We start from the raw sequence: 26,975 nt of genomic DNA, 5'->3' as shown, positions 1-26,975 counted from the left end.
ATGGTTTGGAGCTGAGGCAGAGCAGGGTCAGAGTGGAGCTGGGGAAGAAGTTCTTCCCCATGAAGGTGGTGAGACTCTGGAGCAGGCTGCCCAGGGAGGTGGTGGTTGCTCCCTCCCTGGAGGTGTTCAAGGCCAGGCTGGATGAGGCAACCAGGTCTAGATGAGAGGTGTCCCTGCCCATGGCAGGGGTTTGGAGTGGATGATCTCTGAGGTGCCTTCCAGCCTGAGCCATTCTGTGATTCTATGACCAGGTTACAGGTGAAGAGCCTCTGCTGGCAGCAATGGCTACAGGCAGCCTGCTCCCCTTCCCCCATGGCTCCATGCACAGTCACCAAGAACCAGGCTCCTTTTCTGGCCCCCCTCTGTACTCACCTGGCAGTTGTAATCTGTGTCCAGTCCATCCCACAGGCTCATGAACTGAGCTTTCATCATTGCTGTGGCTTCGTGGTCAGAACTCGATCGATTTCTCAAGAAGGAATCTGGAAGGAAGGTTTCAGGACCAGAGTTTACCTCCCAGCCTGCCCCAGACACCAGGCTGCTGCATTCCTCCTGGGCTGATCTGTGCTGCTCTCTATCTCACCAACACCTGCTCTTAATGAACACTGACAACCCAGGGAAAATACTTCTGGTGATGCAGATGAGGAGAGTTGAGACCTCACCACATTACCACCTGCAGCACAGCAGCAGGCTCCTCCCAAGTCAGCTTGCCCCAAAGCTGGGGCTCCAAACTTTCCCCTCCCCTCCCTGAATGTTGCAAGCCTGAGGATGCTCAACCCAACCTCAGGAGGGTCAACAAGAGCAAGGGCAAGGTCCTGCAGCTGGCTCAGGGCAATCCCAGGCACCAATCCCAGCTGGGCAGGGACTGGCTGGAGAGCAGCCCTGCAGGAAAGGCCTTGGGGGTGCTGGGGGAGGAGAAGCTCAGCAGGAGCCAGCAGGGAGCACTTGCAGCCCAGAGAGCCAAGCAGAGCCTGGGCTGCAGCAAGAGAAGTGTGGCCAGCAGGGCCAGGGAGGGGATTCTGCCCCTCTGCTCCACTCTGCTGAGACCACAGCTGCAGCTCTGGGGCCAGTGCTGGAGCCCCCAGCACAGGAAGGCTCTGGGGGGGCTGGAAGGGGTCCAGAGAAGGGCCAGGAGGAGGAGCAGAGGGCTGGAGCTGCTCTGCTCTGCAGACAGCCTGAGAGAGTTGGGCTTGTGCAGGCTGGAGAGGAGAAGGCTCCCAGGAGAGCTTCTGGTGGCCTGCCAGGAGCTGCAGGGGCCTGCAAGCAAGCTGGGGAGGGACTTGGGAGGGGGTGAGGGAGGGACAGGACTGGGGGGGATGGAGCCAAAGTAGAAGTGGGGAGCTTGAGATTGGCTGTGAGGAAGAAGTTGTTGGCCAGGAGGGTGGTGAGAGCCTGGCACAGGCTGCCCAGGGAGGTGGTGGAAGCCTCCTGCCTGGAGGTGTTTGCAGCCAGGCTGGAGGTGGCTGTGAGCAACCTGCTGCAGTGTGAGGTGTCCCTGCCCATGGCAGGGGGTTGGCACTGCCTGAGCCTTGAGCTCCCTTCCAGCCCTGCCAGCTCTGGGAGTTTGTGGTTTAGGTCAAAGCACACAGGCAAGCAGCAAGCTGCAGCACTGATGCAGGCTACAAGGCTGTTAGAGCTCTAACTCTGCCAGGGGTTCCCTAAAGGACTCCCAGCAGCAGCAAGCCCACAGCTGTCACACCTCTCCTTAAGGCTAAAATGCATCTCCAGAAGGCAGCCCCTTCCCCAGGCTAAAGTGGGAAGGTTAGAACTCTGCCAGGCTCTGTTACTGCAAGGTGTACAACTCCCTCTCTAGAAGCAGCAGTGCCAAGAGCCAACAAGTTCAGGAGGACTTAAACCCTACCATGCCAAGCCCAAAGGCACTGCACAGCTGCAGCTCTGCTGCCTTGCAGGCTGAGCACCCTCTCCTACTGCCTCAGCCTGTTTTCCATTAGGTGTCCTCCCAGCAGAGGCACTGAGGTGTATTTCATAGCTCAGGCTGGAAGGGACCTCAGAACTCCTCTACTCCAACCCCCCTGCCATGGGCAGGGACACCTCTCCACTAGCCCAGGCTGCCCAAGGCCTCATCCAGCCTGGCTTTGAACACCTCCAGGGAGGAAGCAGCCACAGCCTCCCTGGGCAGCCTGTGCCAGAGACTCAGCCCCCTCACACTGAAGAACTTCTTCCTCAGCTCCAGCCTGACCCTGCTCTGCCTCAGCTCCAAACCACTCCCCATCAGCCTGTCTCAGACACCTTCAGGCAAAGTCTCTCTGCAGCCTTCCTGCAGGATCCCTTCAGGTCCTGGAAGCAAGCCCTAAGATGCCCCTGAGTCTTCTCTTCAACAAAAATCACCAGCAGCTGCTTCTGCCTCTGACATCCTCCCCTAAGAGCAGGAAGCAGCAGTGGCTGTGGGGGAAGAGGCATGGACTGGAGAGAAGAGAGCTCCTGCATTGGCCCCATGGCCACAGCATTTCCATCCCTAACCTTTGTGCCATTCCCACTCCAAGGAACAGATGCCAGCAGCCCAGCTGAATCCCAGACCCACAGCATGTGAGGGACTGAAAGGGAGCTCCAAAGCTCCTCCAGTCCAAGCCCCTGCCAGAGCAGGGGCACCCAGGGCTGCTCACACAGCAACACACCCAGGGAGGGTTGGAATCTCTCCACAGAGGGAGACTCCACAACCCCCCTGGGCAGCCTGCTCCAGGCCTCTGGCACCCTCACAGGGAAAAACTTCTCCCTCCTCTGTCCATGCAACTTCCTCTGCCTCAGCTTCCAGCACTGCCCCTTGTGCTGGCACTGGGCAGCACCCAGCAGAGCCTGGCTCCAGCCTCTGGGCACTGCCCCTGCACAGCTTGAGCCCCAGCAAGGAGCTCACCTCTCAGGCTCCTCCTCTGCAAGCTCCAGAGCCCTCAGCTCCCTCAGGCTCTGCTCCTGAGGAAGATCTTCCCCTGCCTGCAGCAGCTCTGTGCCTCTGCCATGGACTCTCTCAAGCACTTCCCTGAGCTCCTTCCTGACCTGAGGGGCCCAGAGCTGGACACAAGATTCCAGCTGTGGCCTCAGCAGGGCAGAGCAGAGGGGCAGCAGAACCTCCCTGATTCTACTGTGTCCAGTTCTGGATCCCAAGGGTTAGGAAAGAGGTTGAGCTGCTGGAAGGTGTCCAGAGAAGGGCAACAAAGCTGGGGAGGGGTCTGGGGCACAGCCCTGTGAGGAGAGGCTGAGGGAGCTGGGGTTGCTTAGCCTGGAGAAGAGGAGGCTCAGGGGAGACCTTCTTGCTGTCTCCAACTCCCTGCAGGGAGGTTGTAGCCAGGTGGGGGTTGGTCTCTTCTCCCAGGCACCCAGCACCAGAACAAGAGGACACAGTCTTAAGCTGTGCCAGGGGAGGTTTAGGCTGGATGTTAGGAAGAAGTTCTTCCCAGAAAGAGTAATTGGCCCTTGGGATGTGCTGCCCAGGGAGGTGGTGGAGTCCCCATCCCTGGACGTGTTTGAGAAGAGCCTGGATGAGGCCCTTGGTGCAATGGTTTGGATGATTGGATGGTGCTGGGTGACAGGTTGGACTGGATGATCTCTGAGGTCTTTTCCAACCTGGTCCGGTCCACTCCACTCCCCTCCACTCCCCACAGCCCTTCTCATGCACCCCAGGAGGCCCTTGGCCTTCTTGGCCACCAGAGCTCCTTGCTGGCTCCTGCTGAGCCTCCCATCCCCCAGCACCCCCAGCTCCTTGTCCCCTTCCCTGCTCTCCAGCAGCTCAGTGCCCAACCCCTCCTGCTCCCTTGAACCTCCTCCTGCTGGAGTCACCCCCCAGAAAAACCCCAGCCCGAGCCCAGAGCCCAGCTGGACACTTACCAATTTCATCAATGAAAATGATGGATGGCTGGAGCTTGATAGCAAGGGAGAAGACAGCAGCAGCCAGCTTCTGGGACTCCCCATACCACTTGTCAGTGAGGGTGGAGGACTGGAGGTTGATGAAGCGGCAGCCTGCCTCCTTGGCCGTCGCCTTGGCGATCAAGGTCTTGCCGCAGCCGGGAGGGCCGTAGAGAAGGACCCCTGGGGGGGCAAAGCAAGAGCTGGGAATGCTGCCTGCCTGCTGGACAGGCCTGAGCCACCCTCACCTCACACAATCAACCAGGTTGGAAAAGACCCCAGAGATCAAGAGATCAGAGGTCAAGAGATCAAGACCTCAGAGATTAAGAAGGACATGGAGACACCTGAAGGTGTCCAGAGAGGGCAACGAGGCTGGGGAGAGGCCTTGAGCACAGCCCTGGGAGGAGAGGCTGAGGGAGCTGGGGTTGCTTAGCCTGGAGAAGAGGAGGCTCAGGGGAGACCTCATTGCTCTCTACAACTACCTGAAGGGAGGTTGTAGACAAACAGAGGTTGGTCTCTTCTCCCAGGCACCCAGCACCAGAACAAGGGGACACAGTCTCAAGCTGTGCCAGGGGAAGTTTAGGCTGGAGGTGAGGAGAAAGTTCTTCACTGACAGAGAGATTGACCCTTGGGATGTGCTGCCCAGGGAGGTGGTGGAGTCCTCATCCCTGGAGGTGTTCAAGAGGGGATTGGATGTGGCACTTGGAGCCATGGTCTAGCCATGAGGTCTGTGGTGACAGGTTGGACTCGATGAGCTTTGAGATCTCTTCCAACCTTGGTGATGCTGTGGTTCTGTGATCCTGTGATCATCCAGCCCAAGCTGTCACCCAGCACCTCCTGACAACTAAACCATGGCTCCAAGTGCCACATCCAATCCCCTCCTGAACACCTCCAGGGATGGGACTCTTGTTCTCCTACCCCATGACAAGGAGGGGAGATTTAGATGAGGCATTAGGGGGGGAAAAAACCCCCAAACCCCAAAGTTCCCAGACTCACAGAATTTCAGGGGCTAGAAAGGGAGCTCCAAAGCTCAGCCAGTCCAACCCCCTGCCAGAGCAGGCTCACCAGCACCAGATCACAGAGGAAGCTGAGAGAGAGGCATCTCTCACTTGCTGTCAGTGAAAACCAGAGCAGAGCTTCTCTCTCTGCTGCCTTCTTTTGGAATGAATCAAACGGTTGAGTTTTCCTTTCTTTCCCCTGTGGGTGTTTGAGGTTAGCAAAGCTCAAGTACACAGCAGGCTGAGGGAGTTGGGGTTGTGCAGTTTGGGAGGAAGGCTCTGGAGGGGCTGGGAGGGGTCCAGAGAAGGGCCAGGAGGAGGAGCAGAGGGCTGGAGCTGCTCTGCTCTGCAGACAGCCTGAGAGAGTTGGGCTTGTGCAGGCTGGAGAGGAGAAGGCTCCCAGGAGAGCTTCTGGTGGCCTGCCAGGAGCTGCAGGGGGCTGCAAGCAAGCTGGGGAGGGACTTGGGAGGGGGTGAGGGAGGGATAGGACTCGGGGGGATGGAGCCAAAGGAGAAGTGGGGAGCTTGAGATTGGCTGTGAGGAAGAAGTTGTTGCCCAAGAGGGTGGTGAGAGCCTGGCCCAGGTTGCCCAGGGAGGTGGTGGAAGCCTCCTGCCTGGAGGTGTTTGCAGCCAGGCTGGAGGTGGCTGTGAGCAACCTGCTGCAGTGTGAGGTGTCCCTGCCCATGGCAGGGGGTTGGCACTGCCTGAGCCTTGGGGTCCCTTCCAGCCCTGGCAGTTCTGTGACTCACTTAGTGGATGAGGAAAGGCTGTGCATGTGTCTCCCCAGACTTCAGTAAAGCCTCAGACATCATATCCCACAGCAGCCTCCTGGGGGAACTGCCAGCTCATGGCTTGGATGGGTGGATGCTCTGCTGGCTGGCCTCAGAGTGGTGGGCAATGGAGTTAGCTCCAGCTGGTGGCTGGTCACCAGTGGTGCTCCCCAGGGCTCAGTCCTGGGGCCAGTTCTGTTTGGTATCTTCAGCACCATGGGATTGAAGCAGCCTCAGGTGACACTGACTTGGGTGGCAGTGCTGAGCTGCTGGAGGGCAGGGAGGCTCTGCAGGGGGACCTGGGCAGGCTGCAGCCATGGGATGAGGCCAATGGGATGAGGTTCAACAAGGCCAAGTGCTGAGTGCTGCCCCTGGGTCACCACAACCCCAGGAAGGCTCCAGGCTGGGGGCAGAGGGGCTGGAAAGTGGCCAGCAGGAAAGGCCCTGGGGGTGCTGGGTGGCAGCAGCTGGAGAGGAGCCAGCAGTGGCCAGGGGGGCAAGAAGGGCAGCAGCAGCCTGGCCTGCAGCAGCAATGGTGTGGGCAGCAGGAGCAGGGCAGGGCTTGTGCCCTGGGCTGGGCACTGGGGAGGCCACAGCTTGAGTGCTGCCTTCAGCTCTGGGCCCTCCCTGCCAGAAGGAGCTTGAGGGCTGGAGCAGGGCCAGAGAAGGGCAAGAGAGCTGGGGAAGGGTCTGGAGCAGAGGGCTGGGGAGGAGCAGCTGAGGGAGCTGGGGGTGTGGAGTGTGGAGCAGAGGAGGCTGAGGGAGACCTCCTTGCTCTCTGCAGCTGCTGAGAGGAGGCTGCAGCCAGCTGGGGGCTGGGCTCTGCTCCCAAGGAGCAAGTGACAGCAGGAGAGGGAATGGCCTCAAGCTGTGCCAGGGGAGGCTTAGGTTGGACATTAGAAGAAAGGATTCCTAAACACAGGCTGCCCAGCCTGTGCAGGGCAGTGGTGGATTCCCCACCCCTGGAGGTGTTGCACAGCTGCAGAGCTGTGGTGCTGAGGGCCATGCTCAGCAGCAGTGCAGGCAGTGCTGGGTTAATGGCTGGACTGGCTGATCCTAAAGGCCTTTTCCACCCTCAAGGATTCCATGATCAAACTACACCCTCCTCACTTGCTGCAAGGATTTGGCAGGCCTTGTTCACAGCCACTTTCAGCCTAGCTAACACAGACAGCTTGCAGAGGTGGGGGTTGGGGGGAAGAGAAGAGGAGTCCCCAAAGCTTTCAACCAAATTCCCCACAATTAAAGATGACAGCTGATATTATTTTTAAGCTTGTCACAGTGAAGGAATTTACTGGAGTGCTTTTGTAACACAGCTGTCAAGAAAACAACTAAAAGGAAGAGGAAAAGATACCAAACAACCAAAACCATGAGGTCAAACAAGCCTGGACACACAACAAAGTCACTGGAGGGCTTTCTTTGCCCCTCTTTAGCTGCCTGAGGAGAGAGGAACAAGCCTGGACACACAACAAAGTCACTGGAGGGCTTTCTTTGCCCCTCTTCAGCTGCCTGAGGAGAGAGGAACAAGCCTGGAAACACAACAAAGTCACTGGAGGGCTTTTTTTGCCCCTCTTCAGCTGCCTGAGGAGAGAGGAACAAGCCTGGACACACAACAAAGTCACTGGAGGGCTTTTTTTGCCCCTCTTTAGCTGCCTGAGGAGAGAGGAACAAGCCTGGAAACACAACAAAGTCACTGGAGGGCTTTTTTTGCCCCTCTTTCGCTGCCTGAGGAGAGAGGAACAAGCCTGGACACACAACAAAGTCACTGGAGGGCTTTTTTTGCCCCTCTTCAGCTGCCTGAGGAGAGAGGAACAAGCCTGGACACACAACAAAGTCACTGGAGGGCTTTTTTTGCCCCTCTTTAGCTGCCTGAGGAGCAGAGGCCTGAAGCAAAGATTTCCTGCTGCTAGCAGCAGTGGGGAGCTCACCCTAGATGGGAAGAGTGCTTTAAAGAGGAATAATTCCTTCCTTTCTTTCTTTCTTTCCCCCCTCCTTCAGCTGATGACAGCAAAGGAATTTTCCAGGCATTCTGCAGGTTGTGACCTAAGAGGCAGAAAACAGCCTGGAAAAAAACCCCAGCAACTTAAAGCCAGTCAGAGAAGTGCTTCAGTTTGCATCACTCAGGGCATGCAATGCAGCCAGTCACTCAGAGAGGAAGTCATGAAGAGTTTCCAGAGGGCAGTACTCTAGGGATCAGAGCAGGAAAAAACCAAACTCAGAATCATGGAATCAGTCAGGTTGGAAAAGACCTTTAATATCATCAGGTCCAGGAGGCTGCTGGAACACTGCAGCAGGTTGCCCAGGGAGGTGGTTGAGGCTCCATGCCTGGAGCTATCCCAGGGGAGGCTGGCCAGGGCTCAGGGCAACCTGAGCCAGTGGAGGATGTCTCTGCTGAGTGCAGGGGGCTGGCCTGGATGACCTCTGGAGCTCCCTTCCAAGCCAGAGCATTCTGTGATTCTAAGTGTTCATGTGTCTCTATGGATCCAGATAAGAAACAAAGATGATCCAAGGCCTGGAGCACCTCTGCCACAAGGCCAGGCTGAGGGAGCTGGGTTGGAGAAGAGAAGGCTCCAAGGAGACCTCAGAGCAGCCTTCCAGGACCTGAAGGGGCTACAAGAAGGCTGCAGAGAGACTGTTCCCAAGGGCCAGCAGGGACAGGAGCAGGGGCAAGGGCTTCAAAGCAGAGCAGAGCAGATTGAGATTGGATGTGAGGAACAAGTTGTGCCCCAGGAGGCTGCTGGAACACTGCAGCAGGCTGCCCAGGGAGGTGGTTGAGGCTCCATGCCTGGAGCTATTCCAGGGGAGGCTGGCCAGGGCTCTGGGCAACCTGATCCAGTGGAGGATGTCCCTGCTGAATGTGGGGAGGTTGGCCTGGCTGAGCTCTGGAGCTCCCTTCCAGCCCAGAGCACTCTGTGATTCTGTGATTTTAGGTTGAAGCTCTGCTTGCCCACAGTGACACACAGCAACTATGGCTGCAAGCAAGCCAGCAGGGAGTCCAACTTCTGCTTTCCTGGTGGGAGGTTGGCATCTGCCAGTTTCCTCACTGCCTCAACACTGTGGAGCTCCAGAGACAATCAAGGGATCTCCAGGGTACAAATGTCTCTCTGAAGGAATGGAAGTTCCAGGACTAGAACAGACAGGTGTCTGCAAGAGAAGCTTACAGTGGCACCTCATGGTGATGACACAGCCTTGTAGAGGCTGCAGAAATGGTAACCAAAGCTGTAGAGCACAGCTCGAGCTCACCTCTACCAAAGGGTAAGGTCATAGAATCATATAGTCTGAGACCTAATTGTGGCCTGCCAGGATCTGCAGGGGGCTGCAAGCAAGCTGGGGAGGGACTTGTGAGGGTGTGAGGCAGGGATAGGACTGTGGGGGCTGGAGCAAAAGTAGAAGTGAGGAGCTTGAGATTGGCTGTGAGGAAGAAGTTGTTCCCCAGGAGGGTGGTGAGAGCCTGGCCCAGGTTGCCCAGGGAGATGGTGGAAGCCTCCTGCCTGGAGGTGTTTGCAGCCAGGCTGGAGGTGGCTGTGAGCAACCTGCTGCGGTGTGAGGTGTCCCTGCCCATGGCAGGGGGTTGGCACTGCCTGAGCCTCGAGGTCCCTTCCAGCCCTGAGAATTTGATGATTCTATGAATCAGGGAATGGTCTGGGTTGGAAGGGACCTCCAAACCTCAGCGAGTTCAACCCCCCTGCAGTCAGCAGGGACATCCTCCCCTAGATCAGGTTGCCCAGAGCTTTGGTGGGGTGCAGAAAGGAAAGCCTGACCATTCAGGGTGTTAACAATGCAGCCTATAGAGATGAGGGCAGCAAAGTGCCACATTAATCACTGCAAGGCAGTTATTGCTTCATTATTCAGACAAACCTGGCTCACCACAGCTTGACTTCATGCAAGACACACACAAAAGGGAAGAACCTGAGGATTTTCCCTGGTCCTAAAGACCAACACAGACTTCTGTACCATTTCCTTCCTACCTTTTGGTGGCTGTAGGAGCCTGGAATTCTCAAACAAGTATTTCTTCTTGATGGGCAAAATGACAGTGTCTTTCAAGTCTGTAATGACATCATCCAAGCCTGCAATATCACTCCAGGTCACCTAAGGTGGACAAACAGTGTTAGAAGTGCTCTCCCACACCCTGCCAACACAAAGCTCAGAAGTGCTGCAAGGCCTCTAAAATTCACAACCAACCAAAAAAAACCCTACAACAAATCATGCTAAAAAGCTCTGCTCTCAGCAAAGCCTTTTCAGGTTTAAATTCATTCATTACAAGCAAGGCACTTCCACAGGTACAGAAATAGGACAAACAAAGCAATCCAAAGGCAAACAAGATCTTCCATGGCTGAAGTGAAGCTGGCCAGGAGCCAGCAATGGGCACTGGCAGCACAGAAGGCCAAGGGCAGCCTGGGCTGCATCCAAAGCAGTGTGGCCAGAGCTGGAGAGAGGGATCCTGCCCCTCTGCTCTGCTCTGGGGAGACCTCACCTGCAGGGCTGGGGCCACAAAACAAGAGAGACATGGACCTGATGCTGTCCTCCTCTAAACCCACTCCAAAATTATCATAGGGCTGGAAGCCTCCTCCTACAGGGCCAGGCTGGGAGAGTTGGAGCTGTTCAGCCTGGAGCAGAGAAGGCTCCAGGCAGACCTCAGAGCTGCAGTTCAGTATCTGCAGGGCACCCCCAGGCAGGCTGGGGAGGGACTGTTCAGGAGGGGCTGTGGGGATAGGACCAGGGGCAATGGTTTGGAAGTGGAGCAGGGCAGAGCCAGGTTGGCCATCAGGAGGAAGCTCTGCACAGGGAGGCTGGGGAGACACTGGCACAGGCTGCCCAGGGAGGTGCTGGAGGCTCCATGCCTGGAGCCATTGAAGCTCAGCCTGGCTGTGTCCCTGGGCAGCCTGCTCTGGCTGGAGCTGTCCCTGCTGCCTGCAGGGGGGCTGGCCAAGATGCCCTTGGAGGCTCCCTTCCACCCAAGTGCCATCTGTGAGGGGCTCTCCTCAGGAAGCAGCTGCTTACATGCATGTTGAGGGGGTCCACCAGATGCGCAGCGATGCTCATTTCGTACTCGGTGAGCTTGACGTTCTTCACCCCGATCTGCTTCATCAGCTTCTCAGCCTGGGCAGGGGGCAAAGAAACCACCACCAACATCAGAGAAAGAACTCTGCCCTTTAGTGCAAATCCTGTGGGGTTTGTTTAAAGAGCTGCTGGTGGGAGTCTGGAAAGCTTCTCTGTAAGTCACACCTGAAGAGGAAGTGGAATGAGCAGAAGCTTCTCCTATGGCTTCGTATCACTGAGTCCTCTCTCAGTTCAAGTCAGTGTCACCCCCACAATACACAGCCAGCATGGCCTGGAAAGCAACCAAACTACACAGCAAAACACTAGAGTTTACTCTTCAGGACAGGGTTGAGACACACAGCTAGACCCAGCTCAAACATCATTTGCAGAAGGACTTTCCAAGCACCTGTGTTACACTGCCAAAGAGCCCCTCAGGCCTCAAAGGTCGGTGCAAGATTTAGCTGCACAGCTTGAAACTTGTCATTAAACAGAGCTCTGGAGTGCTGGGCATGCTTCTTGTCTTCCTTCACAGCCCTGGAAATGAACACACACACACATCCCACCGGGAGATGGAGCTGAGGTGTTCCAAAAAGCATAACTGCACTCAGCCTCCACTGCACTGCACCGGGGAGAGATCAATCACAGGACCACGCCAAAGCCCAGCATGGTCAGGTTGGGAGGGACCCCCGGAGCTCACCCAGCCCAACCTTGCTCCAGCAGGGCACCCACAGCAGCTTGCCCAGCAGCACAATGCCCAGGGGGGGTTCAGGCTGGAGGTGAGGAGAAAGTTCTTCCCAGACAGAGAGATTGGTCCTTGGGATGTGCTGCCCAGGGAGGTGAATATAGAACAGAACAGGTTGGAAGAGACCTTCAAGATCATCGTGTCCAACCTATCAACCAATCCAACAGCACCTAATCAACTAACCCATGGCACCAAGCACCCCATCAAGTCTCCTCCTGAACACCTCCAGGGATGGGGACTCCACCACCTCCCCAGGCAGCCCATTCCAATGGGCAATCACTCTCTCTGTGTAGAACTTCCTCCTAACCTCCAGCCTGAACCTCCCCTGGTGCAGCCTGAGACTGTGTCCTCTTGTTCTGGTGCTGGCTGTCTGGGAGAAGAGAGCAACCCCCACCTGGCTACAACCTCCCTTCAGGTAGTTGTAGAGAGCAGTAAGGTCACCCCTGAGTCTCCTCCTCTCCAGGCTAAGCAACCCCAGCTCCCTCAGCCTCTCCTCACAGGGCTGTGCCCCAGACCCCTCCCCAGCTTTGTTGCCCTTCTCTGGACACCTTCCAGCAGCTCAACCTCTTTCCTAACCTGAGGAGCCCAGAGCTGGACACAGGACTCAAGGTGCAGCCTAACCAGTGCAGTGTACAGGGGCACAATGACCTCCCTGCTCCTGCTGGCCACACTCTTCCTGATGCAGGCCAGGATGCCATTGGCCCTCCTGGCTGCCTGGGCACACTGCAGGCTCATGTTCAGTCTACCATCAACCAGCACCCCCAGGTCCCTCTCTGCCTGGCTGCTCTCAGCCACTCTGCCCCCAGCCTGTAGCACTGCCTGGGGTTGCTGTGGCCAATGTGCAGCACCTGGCACTTGGATGTGTTCAATCTCCTGCCCTTGGCCTCTGCCCATCTGCCCAGCCTGTCCAGGTCCCTCTGCAGAGCCTCTCTGCCCTCCAGCAGATCAACTCCTGCCCCCAGCTTGGTGTTGTCAGCAAATTTACTGCTGATGGACTCAATGCCCTCATCCAGATCATCAATGAAGATGTTAAAGAGGCTGGGGCCCAGCACTGATCCCTGGGGCACACCACTGGTGCCTGGCTGCCAGCTGGCTGTGGCACCATTCACCACCACTCTCTGGGCTCAGCCTCCAGCCAGTTCCTAACCCAGCTCAGAGAGCTGCTGCCCAGGCCAGGGTCTGACAGCTTGGCCAGGAGTTTGCTGTGGGGGACAGTGTCAAAGGCCTTGCTGCAGTCCAGGCAGACCACATCCACAGCCTGCCCCACATCCACCAGGCAGTCACCTGGGCATAGAAGGAGATCAGGTTGGTCAGCCAGGACCTGCCCTTCCTAAACCCATGCTGGCTGCGAGTGGTGGAGTCCCCATCCCTGGAGGTGTTCAGGAGGGGATTGGATGTGGCACTTGGAGCCATGGCTTAGTTGTCAGGAGGTGCTGGGTGTTAGGTCATAGGTTGGATCTGATGAGCTCTGAGGGCTTTTCCAACCTGGCTGATTCTGTGAGCCAGTCTTGCTGTGCTTTGGGGTCACTGCAAGCAGACTGTGAAAGCTGAGCTCTTCAAGTGGGGCCTTTGATTTTTTTGTTTTTAACTAGAGATTTCCTTAACAAAGAGAAGGAGAAAAAAGGAGAACAAAGAGAAAAAGGAAACAAAAGAGAGGGGAAGGGGAGAGAAGAGAGTGGACCATGGGGTGGGGGGAGGGGGAAAACCCCACAAAAACCCAAACAGAGTCAGGCTGCACAAAGCTGCTGCTGGAATTTGTGTCCACCAAAAAAGTAAACCCAACCCAACACCAAAAGGTTGCAACATTTCCTTCAACACTTTCCAAAGGAAAGCCTGAACTTGAGCTTCTGAAATGCACCCAAACCCTTCCCCAGAGCATTAACCCCTCTGGCTCATTCTAGCAGCGAGGCTGTTCCACTTTTTTCAGCTTGGGTTTTTTTGGTCTCCCTTTTCCAGGACATTTTGACTGCTGTTGGAGGTGAGGGGAGAGCAGAGGGAGAGAGGGACAAAGTGCAAGCACTTCTTCAAAGGGCATGTGGACAGCAGGGGCCCTCTTTGGCATCAGCAACTACAGCCCCTGCCTCTGCCATCAAGCTATCCACAGCAGCTGCAGAGGAGCCAGGGTGTGCCCAGGTGGCCAAGAATGCCACCAGCATCCTGGCCTGCATCAGCACTAGTGTGACCAGCAGTGATTGTCCCCCTGCACTCAGCACTGGGGGGGCCACACCTTGAGTGCTGGGTTCAGTTTTGGTCCCCTCATTCCAAGAGGGCCATTGAGGGGCTGGAGTGGAGCCAGAGGTGGTCACAGGGCTGGGAAAAGGTCTGGAAAACAAACCATAAGTGAATGCATAGCCAGCAGGACAAGAGACATGATTCTCCCCTTCTGCTCCACTCTGCTGAGACCACAGCTGGAGCTCTGGGGCCAGTGCTGGAGCCCCCAGCACAGGAAGGCTCTGGAGGGGCTGGAAAGTGCCCAGAGAAGGGCCAGGAGGAGGAGCAGAGGGCTGGAGCTGCTCTGCTCTGCAGACAGCCTGAGAGAGTTGGGCTTGTGCAGGCTGGAGAGGAGAAGGCTCCCAGGAGAGCTTCTGGTGGCCTGCCAGGAGCTGCAGGGGGCTGCAAGCAAGCTGGGGAGGGACTTGGGAGGGGGTGAGGGAGGGATAGGACTGGGGGGGATGGAGCAAAAGGAGAAGTGGGGAGCTTGAGATTGGCTGTGAGGAAGAAGTTGTTGGCCAGGAGGGTGGTGAGAGCCTGGCCCAGGTTGCCCAGGGAGGTGGTGGAAGCCTCCTGCCTGGAGGTGTTTGCAGCCAGGCTGGAGGTGGCTGTGAGCAACCTGCTGCAGTGTGAGGTGTCCCTGCCCATGGCAGGGGGTTGGCACTGCCTGAGCCTTGAGCTCCCTTCCAGCCTCTGTGATTCCAGCAGTGACCAAGCAGCACTTCACAGCAATATTCATGAGTCAAATCCTACCTGCTTCTGAGCTTCTACTTTCTGCTTTCTGGTGGGATCAATGGCATCCACCATCCACTTGATGGTGAAATAGGTCACAGCACCAAAGATGGTCAACCTGAAAATCAAGCCCACCACTTCATTCCGGCTCAGGGGGCGGGAGAAGGCTTCGGCGTTGACCATTCTGCCCCTCAGCTCTGAGGGGAGAGAAGCACAAAGAGAAAGAGAAAGGAAAAGCATTAAAGCTGAGCAAACATCTGCCTGCCCTTTACACACCACTGACTCAAGTTCCCATCAATCATCTCAAGAGCAGAGCCCCAGCAGACAAAGCTGTGTGGAGATGAGAGCAGGCAGCAGGGAGGGAAACTCTTTCGTTTTCACTTTCAGGCAGCAGAGAGGAAATGGCAGCAACAACCTGAGGCCCTGATCCCTGGTGATGCAACAAGGCCCTGCCTACACCCTCCCCTTGAGAAACCTCTGCTCCTTGCAGCTACACAACACCCTAGCCAAGTAAGAAAGGTTACTTTATCTCTGTGCCAAGTTACCTTCCATCTAAGAGAGACTTCTGGTGGCTGTCACTGATCCAAGGATGCAGGGCCACAGACCACAGCCTCCCAGGATGTGAGGGGTTGGAAGGGAGCTCTGGAGAGCTTCCAGGCCAAGCCCCTGCCAGAACAGCAGCAGAGAACCCAGCACAGGGCACACAGGAACACATCCAGACAGGGCTGCAAAGGCTCCACAGAAGGAGACTCCACAACCTCTCTGGGCAGCCTGCTCCAGGCCTCTGGGAGCCTCCCAGGCAAGAAGTTCCTCCTCATGCTGAGCTGCAGCCTCCTGGCCTGCACTTTCCATCCCTTGCCCCTTGGCCTATGGCAGGGCACAGTGAGCAGAGCCTGGCCCTGGCCCTTCCTGCCTGACCCCCAGCCCTCAGCTCTTGAGAGACATTGCTCAGATCCCTCTCAGCCTTCTCCTCTCCACACTCAGCAGCCCCAGGGCTCTCAGCCTCTGCTCAGCAGCAGTGCTCCAGGCCCTTCAGCATCCTTGCAGCCCTCCCTTGGCCTCTCCCCAGCAGATCCCTGTCCCTCCTGAGCTGGGGAGCCCAGAGCTGGCTGCAAGATTGCAGCTGGGGCCTCAGCAGGGCAGAGCAGAGGGGGAGGAGAAGCTCCCTGGCTCTGCTGGCCACACTCTGCTGAGTGCAGCCCAGGAGCCCCTTGGCCTTCTTGGCCCCCAGGGCACATTGCTGTGCCCTGCAGAACTTGCTGCCCCCCAGCACTCCCAGGTGCTTCTCCTTGGGGCTGCTCTCCAGCAGATCCCCTCCCAGCCTGTGCTGCTGCAGGTTATTCTTCCTGCCCAGCTGCAGGACTTCATGAGATTCCCCTTTGTCCAGCTCTCCAGTCTGATAAAACACAGGCCCCAGGTGCCACAGCATGGAGCAACCCATGGCTAGTATTTGAATAAAATGAGGTTAAGAGCTGGGAGCCTGCTCTGAGCAGAAGATATTTTGAGTTATTAATACCTGAAAATGCTGGATGTGGCACACAGCTACCAAGGGAGAAAGCTGGCTGCTGTACAAGCCAAAGCCAAAGTACAGCACCTGGAAGTGTGCTGCAGAGAGGGCTAAAAAACCCCCAAACAACAAACCCAACAGCCTAAAACACTGCAAAACGACTGCAAACAAATCTGAGTCCTCTTTCCCCAAGCTACTTTCAACCTCAACTGTCAGTGTCCACTGGAAAATCCCTGAAGCTCTCCTCAGTCACTGCCTGATTTTCCTGTTGCAAGGACAAAAGCAGTGGCAACCCCTTTGGCAGCTTCAAATGCTGCCTGGCTGGTGGCCAAAGGGAGCTGTCAGCCAGGGAATAGCCAGGCTGCCTCCAGCCAAGATATCCTTGAATTCCCCCTTCTCCTGGCTCAGGAACCCAGAGCAAGGGGAAACCACAACCAGGCAAACCACACATACACACACACACCCAGTGCCCAAAGCAAATGCCAGGAGGAGACAGAGCCTGGGTTTGAAAATCAGAAAGAAATCTATTCATGGGGAGAAAAGGATAAGCAAATGTATGTACAGAAAGACAGGAAGGTGCCTGGAGAAGAGAAGGCTCCAGGGAGACCTCAGAGCAGCCTTCCAGTACCTGAGAGGGGCCTGGAGAAAACCAGGGAGGGACTTTTCTACAAGGGCTTGTAGGGATAGCATGAAATGGAATGGATTGAAGCTTGAGGAGGGGGGGGATTGAGACTGGAGAGGAGGAAGAAATTGTTGAGAGTGAGGGTGGGGAGGCACTGGCACAGGTTGCCCAGGGAGGCTGTGGCTGCCTCCTGCCTGGAGGTGTTGAAGGCCAGGCTGGATGTGGCTGTGAGCAAGCTGTGCTGGTGGGAGGTGTCCAGGGGCTTGGAACTGGATGAACTTTAAGGTCCCTTCCAACCCCAACCATTCCATCAATCCACAAATTCAACTGAAGGCAATGCCACAGCTGAGGTTCTGTTTGAGAAGGATTTGGTAGGCTGGTGTTGGGAGAAGCCCCACGCTGCCTCTACCAAAAGACATCAGCAGCTTGCTGCTGTATTTCAGTGTGGCTCACTGCAGCAGCTGGGGGAGGTTTATATCTCCAAACTACTGAGAAATGTAAAAACAAAGGCTCTGCATATCTGCCAGAGAATACAAATTAAATCTGCCTGCTTAGCCATCCAACCAAGTCACACAGAACCACAGAACTGTCAGGGCTGGAAGGGATCTCAGGGACTATCCAATCCCAACCCCCCTGCCATGGGCAGGGACACCTCACACTGCAGCAGGTTGCTCACAGCCACCTCCAGCCTGGCTGCAAACACCTCCAGGCAGGAGGCTTCCACCACCTCCCTGGGCAACCTGTGCCAGTGTCTCAGAGCTGGACGATTCTGCACCCTCTCTTCAGCTGGATTTATTAAAATAAGAGGCCCAGATATCCAGTGAGTAAGGAAAAAATCTTCCAAGCCTCCTTCCCCCCCCCGAACCAACCCGCTTTTTATACAGTCCATGCCCCTTTGACAGGATGGAAGCACAGCCTAAGTGAAGCTCCGCTTACCCCGCGTGAATTTCAGCGTTTATTTCCTCGGCAGAGTGCCGAGATAGCGAGAAGGGCAGTTGAGTGAAGAGCAAAGTCTGGCTCCGTAAGGCTACGGCTGAGTTTCGGCTCAGCCCTCCCTGTCCCTTCGCCAACGCTCCCAGCACGAAAAAGAAACCAAAAGCATCGGCGCGGGGCTGGCTGCTGCCCTACCCCCGCGGGGAAGCCTCGCTCGCTGCCGGGAAACCCCTGCCTCTTCCCGAGCCTGCAGGCCACCGCAACCCCTGCCCTTTCAAGGACTCGGCCGTGCTCCTTCCCCGGCCCGCGGGGCTGTCCGCGGCAGGCGGCCGGCTCCCGCTCCGGCCGCCGCGATCTGGCGGGGCCGGAGCTGACCGGAGGGACGGGGCAGGGCGGCCCTGCCCTGCCGAGCCGTGCCGGCGGCGGGGCCTCCCGAGACCGGGAGGGAGGGCAGGAGCAGGGCCCCGGGAGCCTCCGGCTCTGCCGAAGACGCTGCGGCGCCTGCCCGGGGCCCGGCCACGGCGGTGAGGCGAGGACGGCCGTGCCGTGCCGGGCCCGCCGCCCGTGACCTTCCCGCCGCCCGGCAGGTGCAAGCGCAGCGGCAGGCGGCGCCGGGCGGCCCCGGGCAGCGCCCGGCCGCGTTCCTGCCCTGCAGGGCACTCACCCTTCGGGCTCCTCGCACGGACAAGGCGCCGCCGGCGGCCGCAGGGACACAGGAGGGCGCCGGAAGGCGGCGGCGGCAGCGCGGGTCGCGGCTGGGAGGCGGAGCGTGCCCTGCCTCTTCCCTCCGGCCGGCTCCCCGCAGCCCCGCAACAAGGTTCCGCCCGCCGGCACGGCCCGGCCCGGCGCGCCCCCGCCTCCCCCGGCCGCGCGGCGCCTGGCACAGAGCCGGAGAGAGCTTCTGGGCTCTGCTGAGACCACAGCTGGAGCTCTGGGGCCAGTGCTGGAGCCCCCAGCACAGGAAGGCTCTGGAGGGGCTGGAAGGGGTCCAGAGAAGGGCCAGGAGGAGGAGCAGAGGGCTGGAGCTGCTCTGCTCTGCAGACAGCCTGAGAGAGTTGGGCTTGTGCAGGCTGGAGAGGAGAAGGCTCCCAGGAGAGCTTCTGGTGGCCTGCCAGGAGCTGCAGGGGGCTGCAAGCAAGCTGGGGAGGGACTTGGGAGGGGGTGAGGGAGGGATAGGACTGGGGGGGCTGGAGCCAAAGGAGAAGTGGGGAGCTTGAGATTGGCTGTGAGGAAGAAGTTGTTGGCCAGGAGGGTGGTGAGAGCCTGGCCCAGGTTGCCCAGGGAGGTGGTGGAAGCCTCCTGCCTGGAGGTGTTTGCAGCCAGGCTGGAGGTGGCTGTGAGCAACCTGCTGTAGTGTGAGGTGTCCCTGCCCATGGCAGGGGGTTGGCACTGGCTGAGCCTTGGGGTCCCTTCCAGCCCTGCCAGCTCTGTGATTCTACACCTGCCTCTCAGGAGACACAGTGTGCCCTCTGGGGAGCAGTGACATAGCATAGAATCCAAGAGTCACAGCATCACCGAGGCTGGAAAAGACCTTCAGGATCATCGAGTCCAACCATAACCCTACTGCCATGACAACTAAACCATATCCTGAAGCAGCACAGCTACAGCTTCCTGGGCACCTCCAGGCATGGCAACTCCCATCACCTCCCTGGTCAACCTGTTCTAGTGCTTGACCACTCACTCAGTGAAGATGTTTTTCCTGATGTCCAATGTAAACCCCCTTCCCCTCCCCAGCACATCTTCAACTCATTTCTTCTCATTACTAGCTACATGGGAGAGGACACCAACACCAGCCTCACTCCAACCTCCTTTCAGGCAGTTGTAGAGAAAAATGTGGTCCCCCATAGCCTTCTCCACACCAAACAACCCCAGCTCCCTCAGCCTCTCCTCAGATGATACCCTCCAAACCCTTCACCAGCCTTGCTGCTTTCCTCTGGACACACTCTAGGACCTCAATCACAGCCTCACAGGATGTGAGGTGTTGGGAGGGACCTCTGGAGAGCTTCCAGCCCAAACCCCTGCCAGAGCAGGACCACAGAATCCAGCACAGCTCACACAGGAACACATCTAGACAGAGTTTTAAAGTCTCCACAACCTCTCTGGACTGCCTGTTCTAGTGCTCTGGGAGCCTCCCAGGGAAGAAGTTCCTCCTCATGCTGAGCTGCAACCTCCTGGCCTGCACTTTCCATCCATTACCCCTTGGCCTATTCCAGGGCAGGAGTTTTTTGCTATGCTGTGGTGCCCAGAACAGAACACACCACAGCAATCTACAGGGGCACCATCACCACCATCACTACCCTACTCCTGCTGGCCATACTGGTTTTGGTCTAGGCCAGGATGCATTTGGCCTGCTTGGCCACCTGTGCTCTCTGCTGGCTCATGTTCAGCTGGCCAGCCACCAGCACCCCTAGGTCCTTTTCCACCAGGCTGCTTTCCAGCCACTCTGCCCCAAGCCTGTAGTATTGCTAGGGGTTGTTGTGACCCAAGTGCAGGACTCAGCACTTGCTCTTGTTAAATCTCATTCCCTTGACCTCAGTGCATTGATTTAGTCTGTCCAGATCTCTGCAGAGCCTTCCTGCCCTCAAGCACCTCAACACTTGATCTGCTTGGGATCTGCACTCTACTCTGCCCTGCTGAGGCCCCAGCTGCAATCTTGCAGCCAGCTCTGGGCTCCCCAGCTCAGGAGGGACAGGGATCTGCTGGGGAGAGGCCAAGGGAGGGCTGCAAGGATGCTGAAGGGCCTGGAGCACTGCTGCTGAGCAGAGGCTGAGAGCCCTGGGGCTGCTGAGTGTGGAGAGGAGAAGGCTGAGAGGGATCTGAGCAATGTCTCTCAAGAGCTGAGGGCTGGGGGTCAGGCAGGAAGGGCCAGGGCCAGGCTCTGCTCACTGTGCCCTGCCATAGGCCAAGGGGCAAGGGATGGAAAGTGCAGGCCAGGAGGTTGCAGCTCAGCATGAGGAGGAACTTCTTGCCTGGGAGGCTCCCAGAGGCCTGGAGCAGGCTGCCCAGAGAGGTTGTGGAGTCTCCTTCTGTGGAGCCTTTGCAGCCCTGTCTGGATGTGTTCCTGTGTGTCCTGTGCTGGATTCTATGGTGCTGCTCTGGCAGGGGCTGGGACTGGAAGCTCTCCAGAGGTCCCTCCCAACCCCTCACATGCTGTGAGCTATGATTCCTATCAAGATGCTGAATACCCTGAGCAGAATGGGTCTGATAATAAAAGACTGAGGCAAAGAATGTATGAAGTCCCTCAGCCCTTTTCTTATCCTTGACAGCAATGTCAGAGGCTAGCAGCTGGGGTTTGGAGCACGCAGAATCTGGTGGCTGTGGCATGGCACCAGAATTTAGGACTTCCTTAGTAGCTTACTAAGACATCTCGAGGTGATTGTTTTCACATTTCACTTTGTGATGAATTCCACTCTCTCCACATAGCAACAGAACAATGTCCAGGAAAAAAAAAAAGGTTAAAATGAGGACATCTCTGCAAGAAGTGGAAAGGAAACAAGGTTTTGGCAACTTCTCTTCAACCTCTCCACTCTTGTGTCATGGAATCACAGAACACAGCTGGTGGGCAGAGCCCTCCAAGCTCCCCCAGCCCAAATCCTCCAGCCAGCACTGCAGGCTCAGCACCAAACCCTGTCCCTAAGCACCAGCTCCACACACTGCTGGAACACCCCCAGGGATGGGGACTCCAGCACTGCCCTGGGCACAACACTCCAATGGCTGAGAGCCCTTCCAGGGCAGGAATCTTTGCTGAGCTCCAGCCTGAGCCTCCCCTGGGGCAGCTTGGAGCCATTGCCTCTGCTCCTGCTGCTGGACACCAAGAGGAAGAGGCTGCCCCCTCCTCACTCCAGCTTCCCTTCAGGGAGCTGTAGAGAGCAATGAGGTCTCCCTCAGCACCCTACCTCAGGTGCTTCACCCACTGAGGAGATCCTGGTAGCTATCATAGACAAGAAGCTGTGGAGCAGAGCTGCTGCTGCTGCTGCTGCTTCTGCTCTGTGATTTCTCCACCAGCTCCACCTCAGAGAGAGAAAGTGACACCAAATTTCCTCCACACAGCAGCAGATCTTAGAATCATAGAATCAATAAGGTTGGAAAAGACCTCAGAGATCATCAAGTCCAACCTATTACCCAACATCTTCTGACAACTAAGCCATGGCTCCAGGCTTGGAGCCTGCACAGAGTATCAAAGTCTTTACAGTGCTGAAGGCTTGACCTGGGACTTAACTCATTCTTGAAGGTGATGAAGTCTCCATCCCTCTGGTAGTGCTGGAGCTTTTCGCACATGGCCATTCTTGTCTGTGCTGCTTTCCTCCTGAGTTTGCCTTTGCTGAGTCTTCTCTGTTTGAACATGTTCTTCCACTTCCATCCCCTGCCAAACTGTTACCTCCCCTCTGGGGATAAACTCCATCTCCTCCAGGAGGTTTCTTGTAGCTGTCCCACAGGCAGGCAGAGGAAGGAGCTGAACAGTGTGGAGGTTCTGTGCACACCTGAGCTCTGGGTGCCTTTGCCTTTGCCCTAAGCTGCCAGCTTTTGGTAGCCTGTGGCCAGTGAGACCACGATCAGAAAGGCTGCTGGCTGGCAGCACTTAAGAGCAGAGCTGCTCTAAACTCACTTGAATCATAAGGAGGATGACAGGAACCAATCCAACCCTCTCCCTGCCTCCAGATCCAAGCAAAGGTTCAGGTTTCACCTGGAGATCTGTCAGTGTCTAATAGCATTAGAGAAACCCAAATGCATTTCCTAGACTCACAGAATGGGTTGAGTTGGAAGGGACCTTAAAGCTCAGCCAGTTCCAACCCCCTGCCATGGGCCAGCAGCCCAGGCTGCTCAAGGCCTCATCCAGCCTGGCTTTGCACACTTCCACATTTGGAGCCTGCAGGATAACACAGAGTCTCCAAACCTTTACAGTGCTAAAGGCTTGACCAGGGACTTCACTGATTCTAGAAGCTGATGCTCCATGAAGTCTCCATGCCTCTGTCAGTGCTGGAGCTTTTTGCACAAGGCCACACTAGGCTGATCAGGAGCTGTAGGAGCCAGGAGAGACTGCAAAAGCAATGTAGTGGAATTACTGGGTTTATACTAGGAGAAAAAAAAGCAAGGTATTTGTGGCAGCTGCTGTCCTCCAGTGCTTGATGTGCCTTGGCTGCTTTGGATCATGAGGGATGCTTCCTACTTAGGGATAGACCTAGAAGGCAGTTACAGAAGTTTAGAATCGTGCCACATGCTTTTTAAATTGGTTTTGCTCTTGCAGCTGTTGGGGGGGAGGGGGAGGAAGTACCATATGGGGGTTGGTTTTCTGATGTTTAGTGGAAAGTTAGACTGCAAATTTCCCTCAAAATTGAAGCATTTCAAATAGAATGTGTGGATGTGGCAAGGGACTGGGCTGGGCTGGGCTGGACAGTCAGTGAGTGCCAGAGGCTCTCCATGCATCCCTCTGCTTCCCAACAGGAAGACTGATGGAGTGGGAGAAAAACTAACCCAGTTGGGCTGGAGAGAAGAACAATGCCAGAGGATAGAGACACAGAGACACAAACCAACATGGAACCACCCCCTGATGGCACTGAGGGACATCCTCCACTGGATCAGGTTGCCCAGAGCCCTGGCCAGCTTCCCCTGGAATAGCTCCAGGCATGGAGCCTCAACCACCTCCCAGGGCAGCCTGCTGCAGTGTTCCAGCAGCCTCCTGGGGCACAACTTGTTCCTCACATCCAATCTCAATCTGCTCTGCTTTGAAGCCATTGCCCCTGCTCCTGTCCCTGCAGGCCTTTGGGAACAGTCTCTCTGCAGCCTTCTTGTAGCCTCTTCAGGTACTGGCAGGCTGCTCTGAGGTCTCACATGTCCGGCGCCAAAAATAGAAGCATAATACAAGGAACTTCCTGAGTCTCTTGTCTTTCTCTAAGTCACCTGGAGCCTTCTCTTCTGCAGGCTGAACACCCCCAGCTCCCTCAGCCTCTCCTCACAGCAGAGCTGCTCCAACCCCCTGAGCGTTCCCCTGGCCTCCTCTGGAGCCTCTCCATCAGCTCCAGGTCCTTCCTGTGCTGAGGGCTCCAGAGCTGCACACAGCCCTGCAGGTGAGGTCTCCCCAGAGCAGAGCACAGTGTCACAATCACCTCTCTGCATCTCTGGCAGTGCTGCTTTGGATGCAGCCCAGGCTGCCCTTGGCCTTCTGGGCTGCAGTCTCCCCCTGCCTGCTCCTGGCCAGCTTCTCCCCCACCAGCACCCCCAAGGCCTTCTCCTCAGGGCTGCTTTCTCTCCCCTCCTCCCCCAGCCTGTACTGCCAGTGAGGATTGTCCCAGCCCAGCTGCAGCACCCTGCCCTTGCTCTTGTTGAACCTCTTGAGGTTCCAACCTTACCATCTGAGGTTCTGTGATTTGCTAACCACATCTGTATTTGTCTATGGAAAAGCTTCCAAGGCCAGGAGCCCACAGGAGGTTTTTGTGGGCTCATTCCATGCCTGTGGAGTTTGGGAAAGGAAGAGCAGGTGCTTCAGCTGATCCCTAAAATAACTGAGCTGCCGAAGTGATCCTGAAAACATGGCCCTGGGAGATAGAACCATAGAATCATAGAATCAACCAGGTGGGAAAAGACCTCAGAGATCATCAAGTCCAACCTATCACCCAGCATCATCTGATCAACCAAACCATGGCACCAAGTGCCTCATCCAAGCCTTTTTTGAACATCTGCAGGGACAGGGACTCCACCACCTCCCTGGGCAGCACATCCCAAGGGCCAAGTACTCTTTCTGGGAAGAACTTTCTCCTCACCTCCAGCCTAAACCTCCCCTGGCACAGCTTGAGACTGTGTCCTCTTGTTCTGGTGCTGGCTGCCTGGGAGAAGAGACCAATCCCCACCTGGCTACAACCTCCCTTCAGGTAGTTGTAGAGGGCAATGAGGTCTCCCCTGAGCCTTCTCTTCTCCAGGCTAAGCAACCCCAGCTCCCTCAGCCTCTCCTCACAGGGCTGTGCCCCAGACCCCTCCCCAGCCTCATTGCCCTTCTCTGGACACCTTCAAGTGTCTCAATGTCCTTCTTAAACTGAGGAACCCAATCTTGGGAGTCATGCTCCAGGCAGGCTTTGGAAGGGCTTGATGCCATTGTTCTTGGCACCCTTTGGAACACTGTATCTCATTGTGGTCACCAACACTGGAGTGAGAAACAGTGATGAAACTGAAGCAGTAGGCTGCTGCTGATGTGAGGGAGAGTGGAAAGTCAGGGGAGCTCAGCTGGCTTAGTGGAGTCAGGCGATGGCTCAGAGGCACATTTCTGCCTTTAAGGGCACAAAGGGTAAATGCTGTGGAGCTGGAGCTATTTAAGGCCAGTGCTGGCACAAGAATAAATGGATCCAAACCAGCCACAAATATATTTAGCGTGGAAATCAGAGGAAGTTTCTGGGAACAGTCTCCCAGGGGGAACAAGGGTGGCAAAAGATCTTAAGATGCAACTGGAGAATACATTTATGAAAGGAATTACATAATGCAGCATTTGCAGAGGCTGAGGGCTGCAGCCACCCAGGAAATCCCTCCACCTTATGTTCCAGTTTATTTTGAGCCCTTAAAGGCAAAGCCTGGCTTTTCAGCCTCCCATTCTTCCTGCTCCAGCCATCTGCAGCCAGACCTCAGCACCTCCCTTAGAAGAACAAGACATGGAGTTTAGCTGGCACTTGCCAGTGCCTTTTTGCTGCTCCTCTGAGGGAGGCTGTGTGAAGCATGGCCTCATTTAGGGATGCAAACATTGCTAGCTAATAAATCTTCTCAGCCACACGGAGGAGTACTATGTCTGATCCAATTTCTTTCCTGCTTGCCAGGCTTATTAACCAATCTCCCACAGCATCCTACCAATATTTAAGTGCTCTTTTACTCCAGGTTGCCCTCCTCAAAGGTATTTGATAGCCATCCTCCGGGTACTACAGTTACTAAGCTGCACAGAATGTGAGAGGCTGGAAGGGAGCTCCAGAGCTCACCCAGTCCAACCTCCTGCCAGAGCAGGGGCACCCAGGGCAGCTCACACAGCAACACATGCAGGGGAGGTTGGAATCTCTCCACAGAGGGAGACTCCACAACCCCCCTGGGCAGCCTGCTCCAGGCCTCTGGCACCCTCACAGGGGAAAACTTCTCCCTCCTCTTTCCATGCAACTTCCTCTGCCTCAGCTTCCAGCACTGCCCCTTGTGCTGGCACTGGGCAGCACCCAGCAGAGCCTGGCTCCAGCCTCTGGGCACTGCCCCTGCACAGCTTGAGCCCCAGCAAGGAGCTCACCTCTCAGGCTCCTCCTCTGCAAGCTCCAGAGCCCTCAGCTCCCTCAGGCTCTGCTCCTGAGGAAGATCTTCCACTGCCTGCAGCAGCTCTGTGCCTCTGCCATGGACTCTCTCAAGCACTTCCCTGAGCTCCTTCCTGACCTGAGGGGCCCAGAGCTGGACACAAGATTCCAGCTGTGGCCTCAGCAGGGCAGAGCAGAGGGGCAGCAGAACCTCTCTCACCTCCTCCCCACAGCCCTTCTAATGAACCCCAGGACAGCACTGGCCCTCTTGGCCACAAGAACACAAGATGTCTCACTTGTGTTCCTGTAAGGACCATCTTCTTTGTCTAGCAAGCCACCAAGTCTCTTTGCAAAGGGGTCTTTCCCTGCCAGCTTCAAAAAGATTTGAGGTGGAATGATGAATTAATTAAACCTAGGATTCTATCACTTGCTTTTCATGGAGAGAAGGCTAAAACCCAGGTGCATGGGTTCCCCTCTTCCCATCAGGCTGGGCCTTTCCAGGGGGTCTCTTTTCCAGCTGTGTAGGAGGTGGTTGCCTTTTTGTTTCTGTTCCTTGTGGATTTCTGGAGATGTCTCTCATCCCTTTATAAAGCCAAACAGCTGCCTGCTTGCTCCCTTTACAAGGCTTCTTCACAAGCTGTCTTACTCCAGTGTTTCAACCACTGAGTTAGAGGAGGGTTGGACTGGATAATCTTAAAGGGCTTGCCCAACAAAAATGGCTCTACAGTTCTATCATTGACACTTTACCTACTGTCCAGTAAGTAAGTGACATGAAGATGGTGGAAACTGCTGGCAGGCTGCAGGCAGTTTTCATATTCAAGAAGCTCAGGCTGTGACAGGTTCCCCTACAGGTCATTTCCCTGCAAATCATCCATGCCAGCAACTGCCAAAGACCGAGAGGAGTTCTCACCATAAAGGATGAAGAACCTTCTACAACAGAGTTTATTTGCTGATGTTCTAAAGGGATTTAAAGGCTGCTTTGGAGTACTGGGTCCAGTTCTGGGCTCCCCAGTTCCAGAGGCAGGGAAGTGCTGGAGGGAGTCCAGGGCAGGCTGCAAAGCTGCTGAGGGGCCTGGAGCAGCTCTGGGAGCAGCAAAGGCTGAGAGCCCTGGGGCTGAGAGCCTGCAGGAGAGCAGCCCCAGAGGGCAGCTGAGCAATGCTCAGCAAGAGCTAAAGAAGCTGTGGGGGGCAAGAGGCTGGAGCCAGGCTCTGCTGAGTGGTGCCCAGGGCCAGGCCAAGGGGCACAGAGTGGCAGGCAGGAGGTTGGATATGAGCAGGAGGAGAAAGTTGTTTGGTGTGAGGCTGCTGGAGGCCTGAAGCAG

At 56.4% G+C, this 26,975-nt stretch overlaps 2 protein-coding genes across 2 annotated transcripts in view; one reads left to right on the top strand and one right to left on the bottom strand.

The window, feature by feature from the left end:
• ATAD1 (ATPase family AAA domain containing 1) overlaps window positions 1–18,145 on the bottom strand; it is a 30,219-nt gene extending 12,074 nt beyond the window's left edge. Inside the window, exons 1-6 of the mRNA XM_054174768.1 lie at window positions 18,072–18,145; window positions 14,367–14,542; window positions 10,622–10,720; window positions 9,589–9,709; window positions 3,838–4,038; window positions 373–479 (exon numbers count right to left, since the gene is read on the bottom strand). Of these exons, the coding sequence (XP_054030743.1) occupies window positions 373–479; window positions 3,838–4,038; window positions 9,589–9,709; window positions 10,622–10,720; window positions 14,367–14,528 (690 nt within the window). The 5' untranslated portion in view covers window positions 14,529–14,542; window positions 18,072–18,145. The remainder of the gene's footprint in view (window positions 1–372; window positions 480–3,837; window positions 4,039–9,588; window positions 9,710–10,621; window positions 10,721–14,366; window positions 14,543–18,071) is intronic.
• Window positions 18,146–24,643: 6,498 nt separating this feature from the next.
• Window positions 24,644–26,975, top strand: part of PTEN (phosphatase and tensin homolog) — a 91,341-nt gene continuing 89,009 nt past the window's right edge. Inside the window, exon 1 of the mRNA XM_054174620.1 lies at window positions 24,644–24,683. Coding sequence (XP_054030595.1) covers window positions 24,644–24,683 — 40 coding nt within the window. The remainder of the gene's footprint in view (window positions 24,684–26,975) is intronic.

This window comes from Dryobates pubescens, chromosome 30 (genome assembly GCF_014839835.1).
Source record: "Dryobates pubescens isolate bDryPub1 chromosome 30, bDryPub1.pri, whole genome shotgun sequence".
Classification (NCBI taxonomy): domain Eukaryota; kingdom Metazoa; phylum Chordata; class Aves; order Piciformes; family Picidae; genus Dryobates; species Dryobates pubescens.
This window is presented reverse-complemented; position numbering and strand designations above follow the sequence as displayed.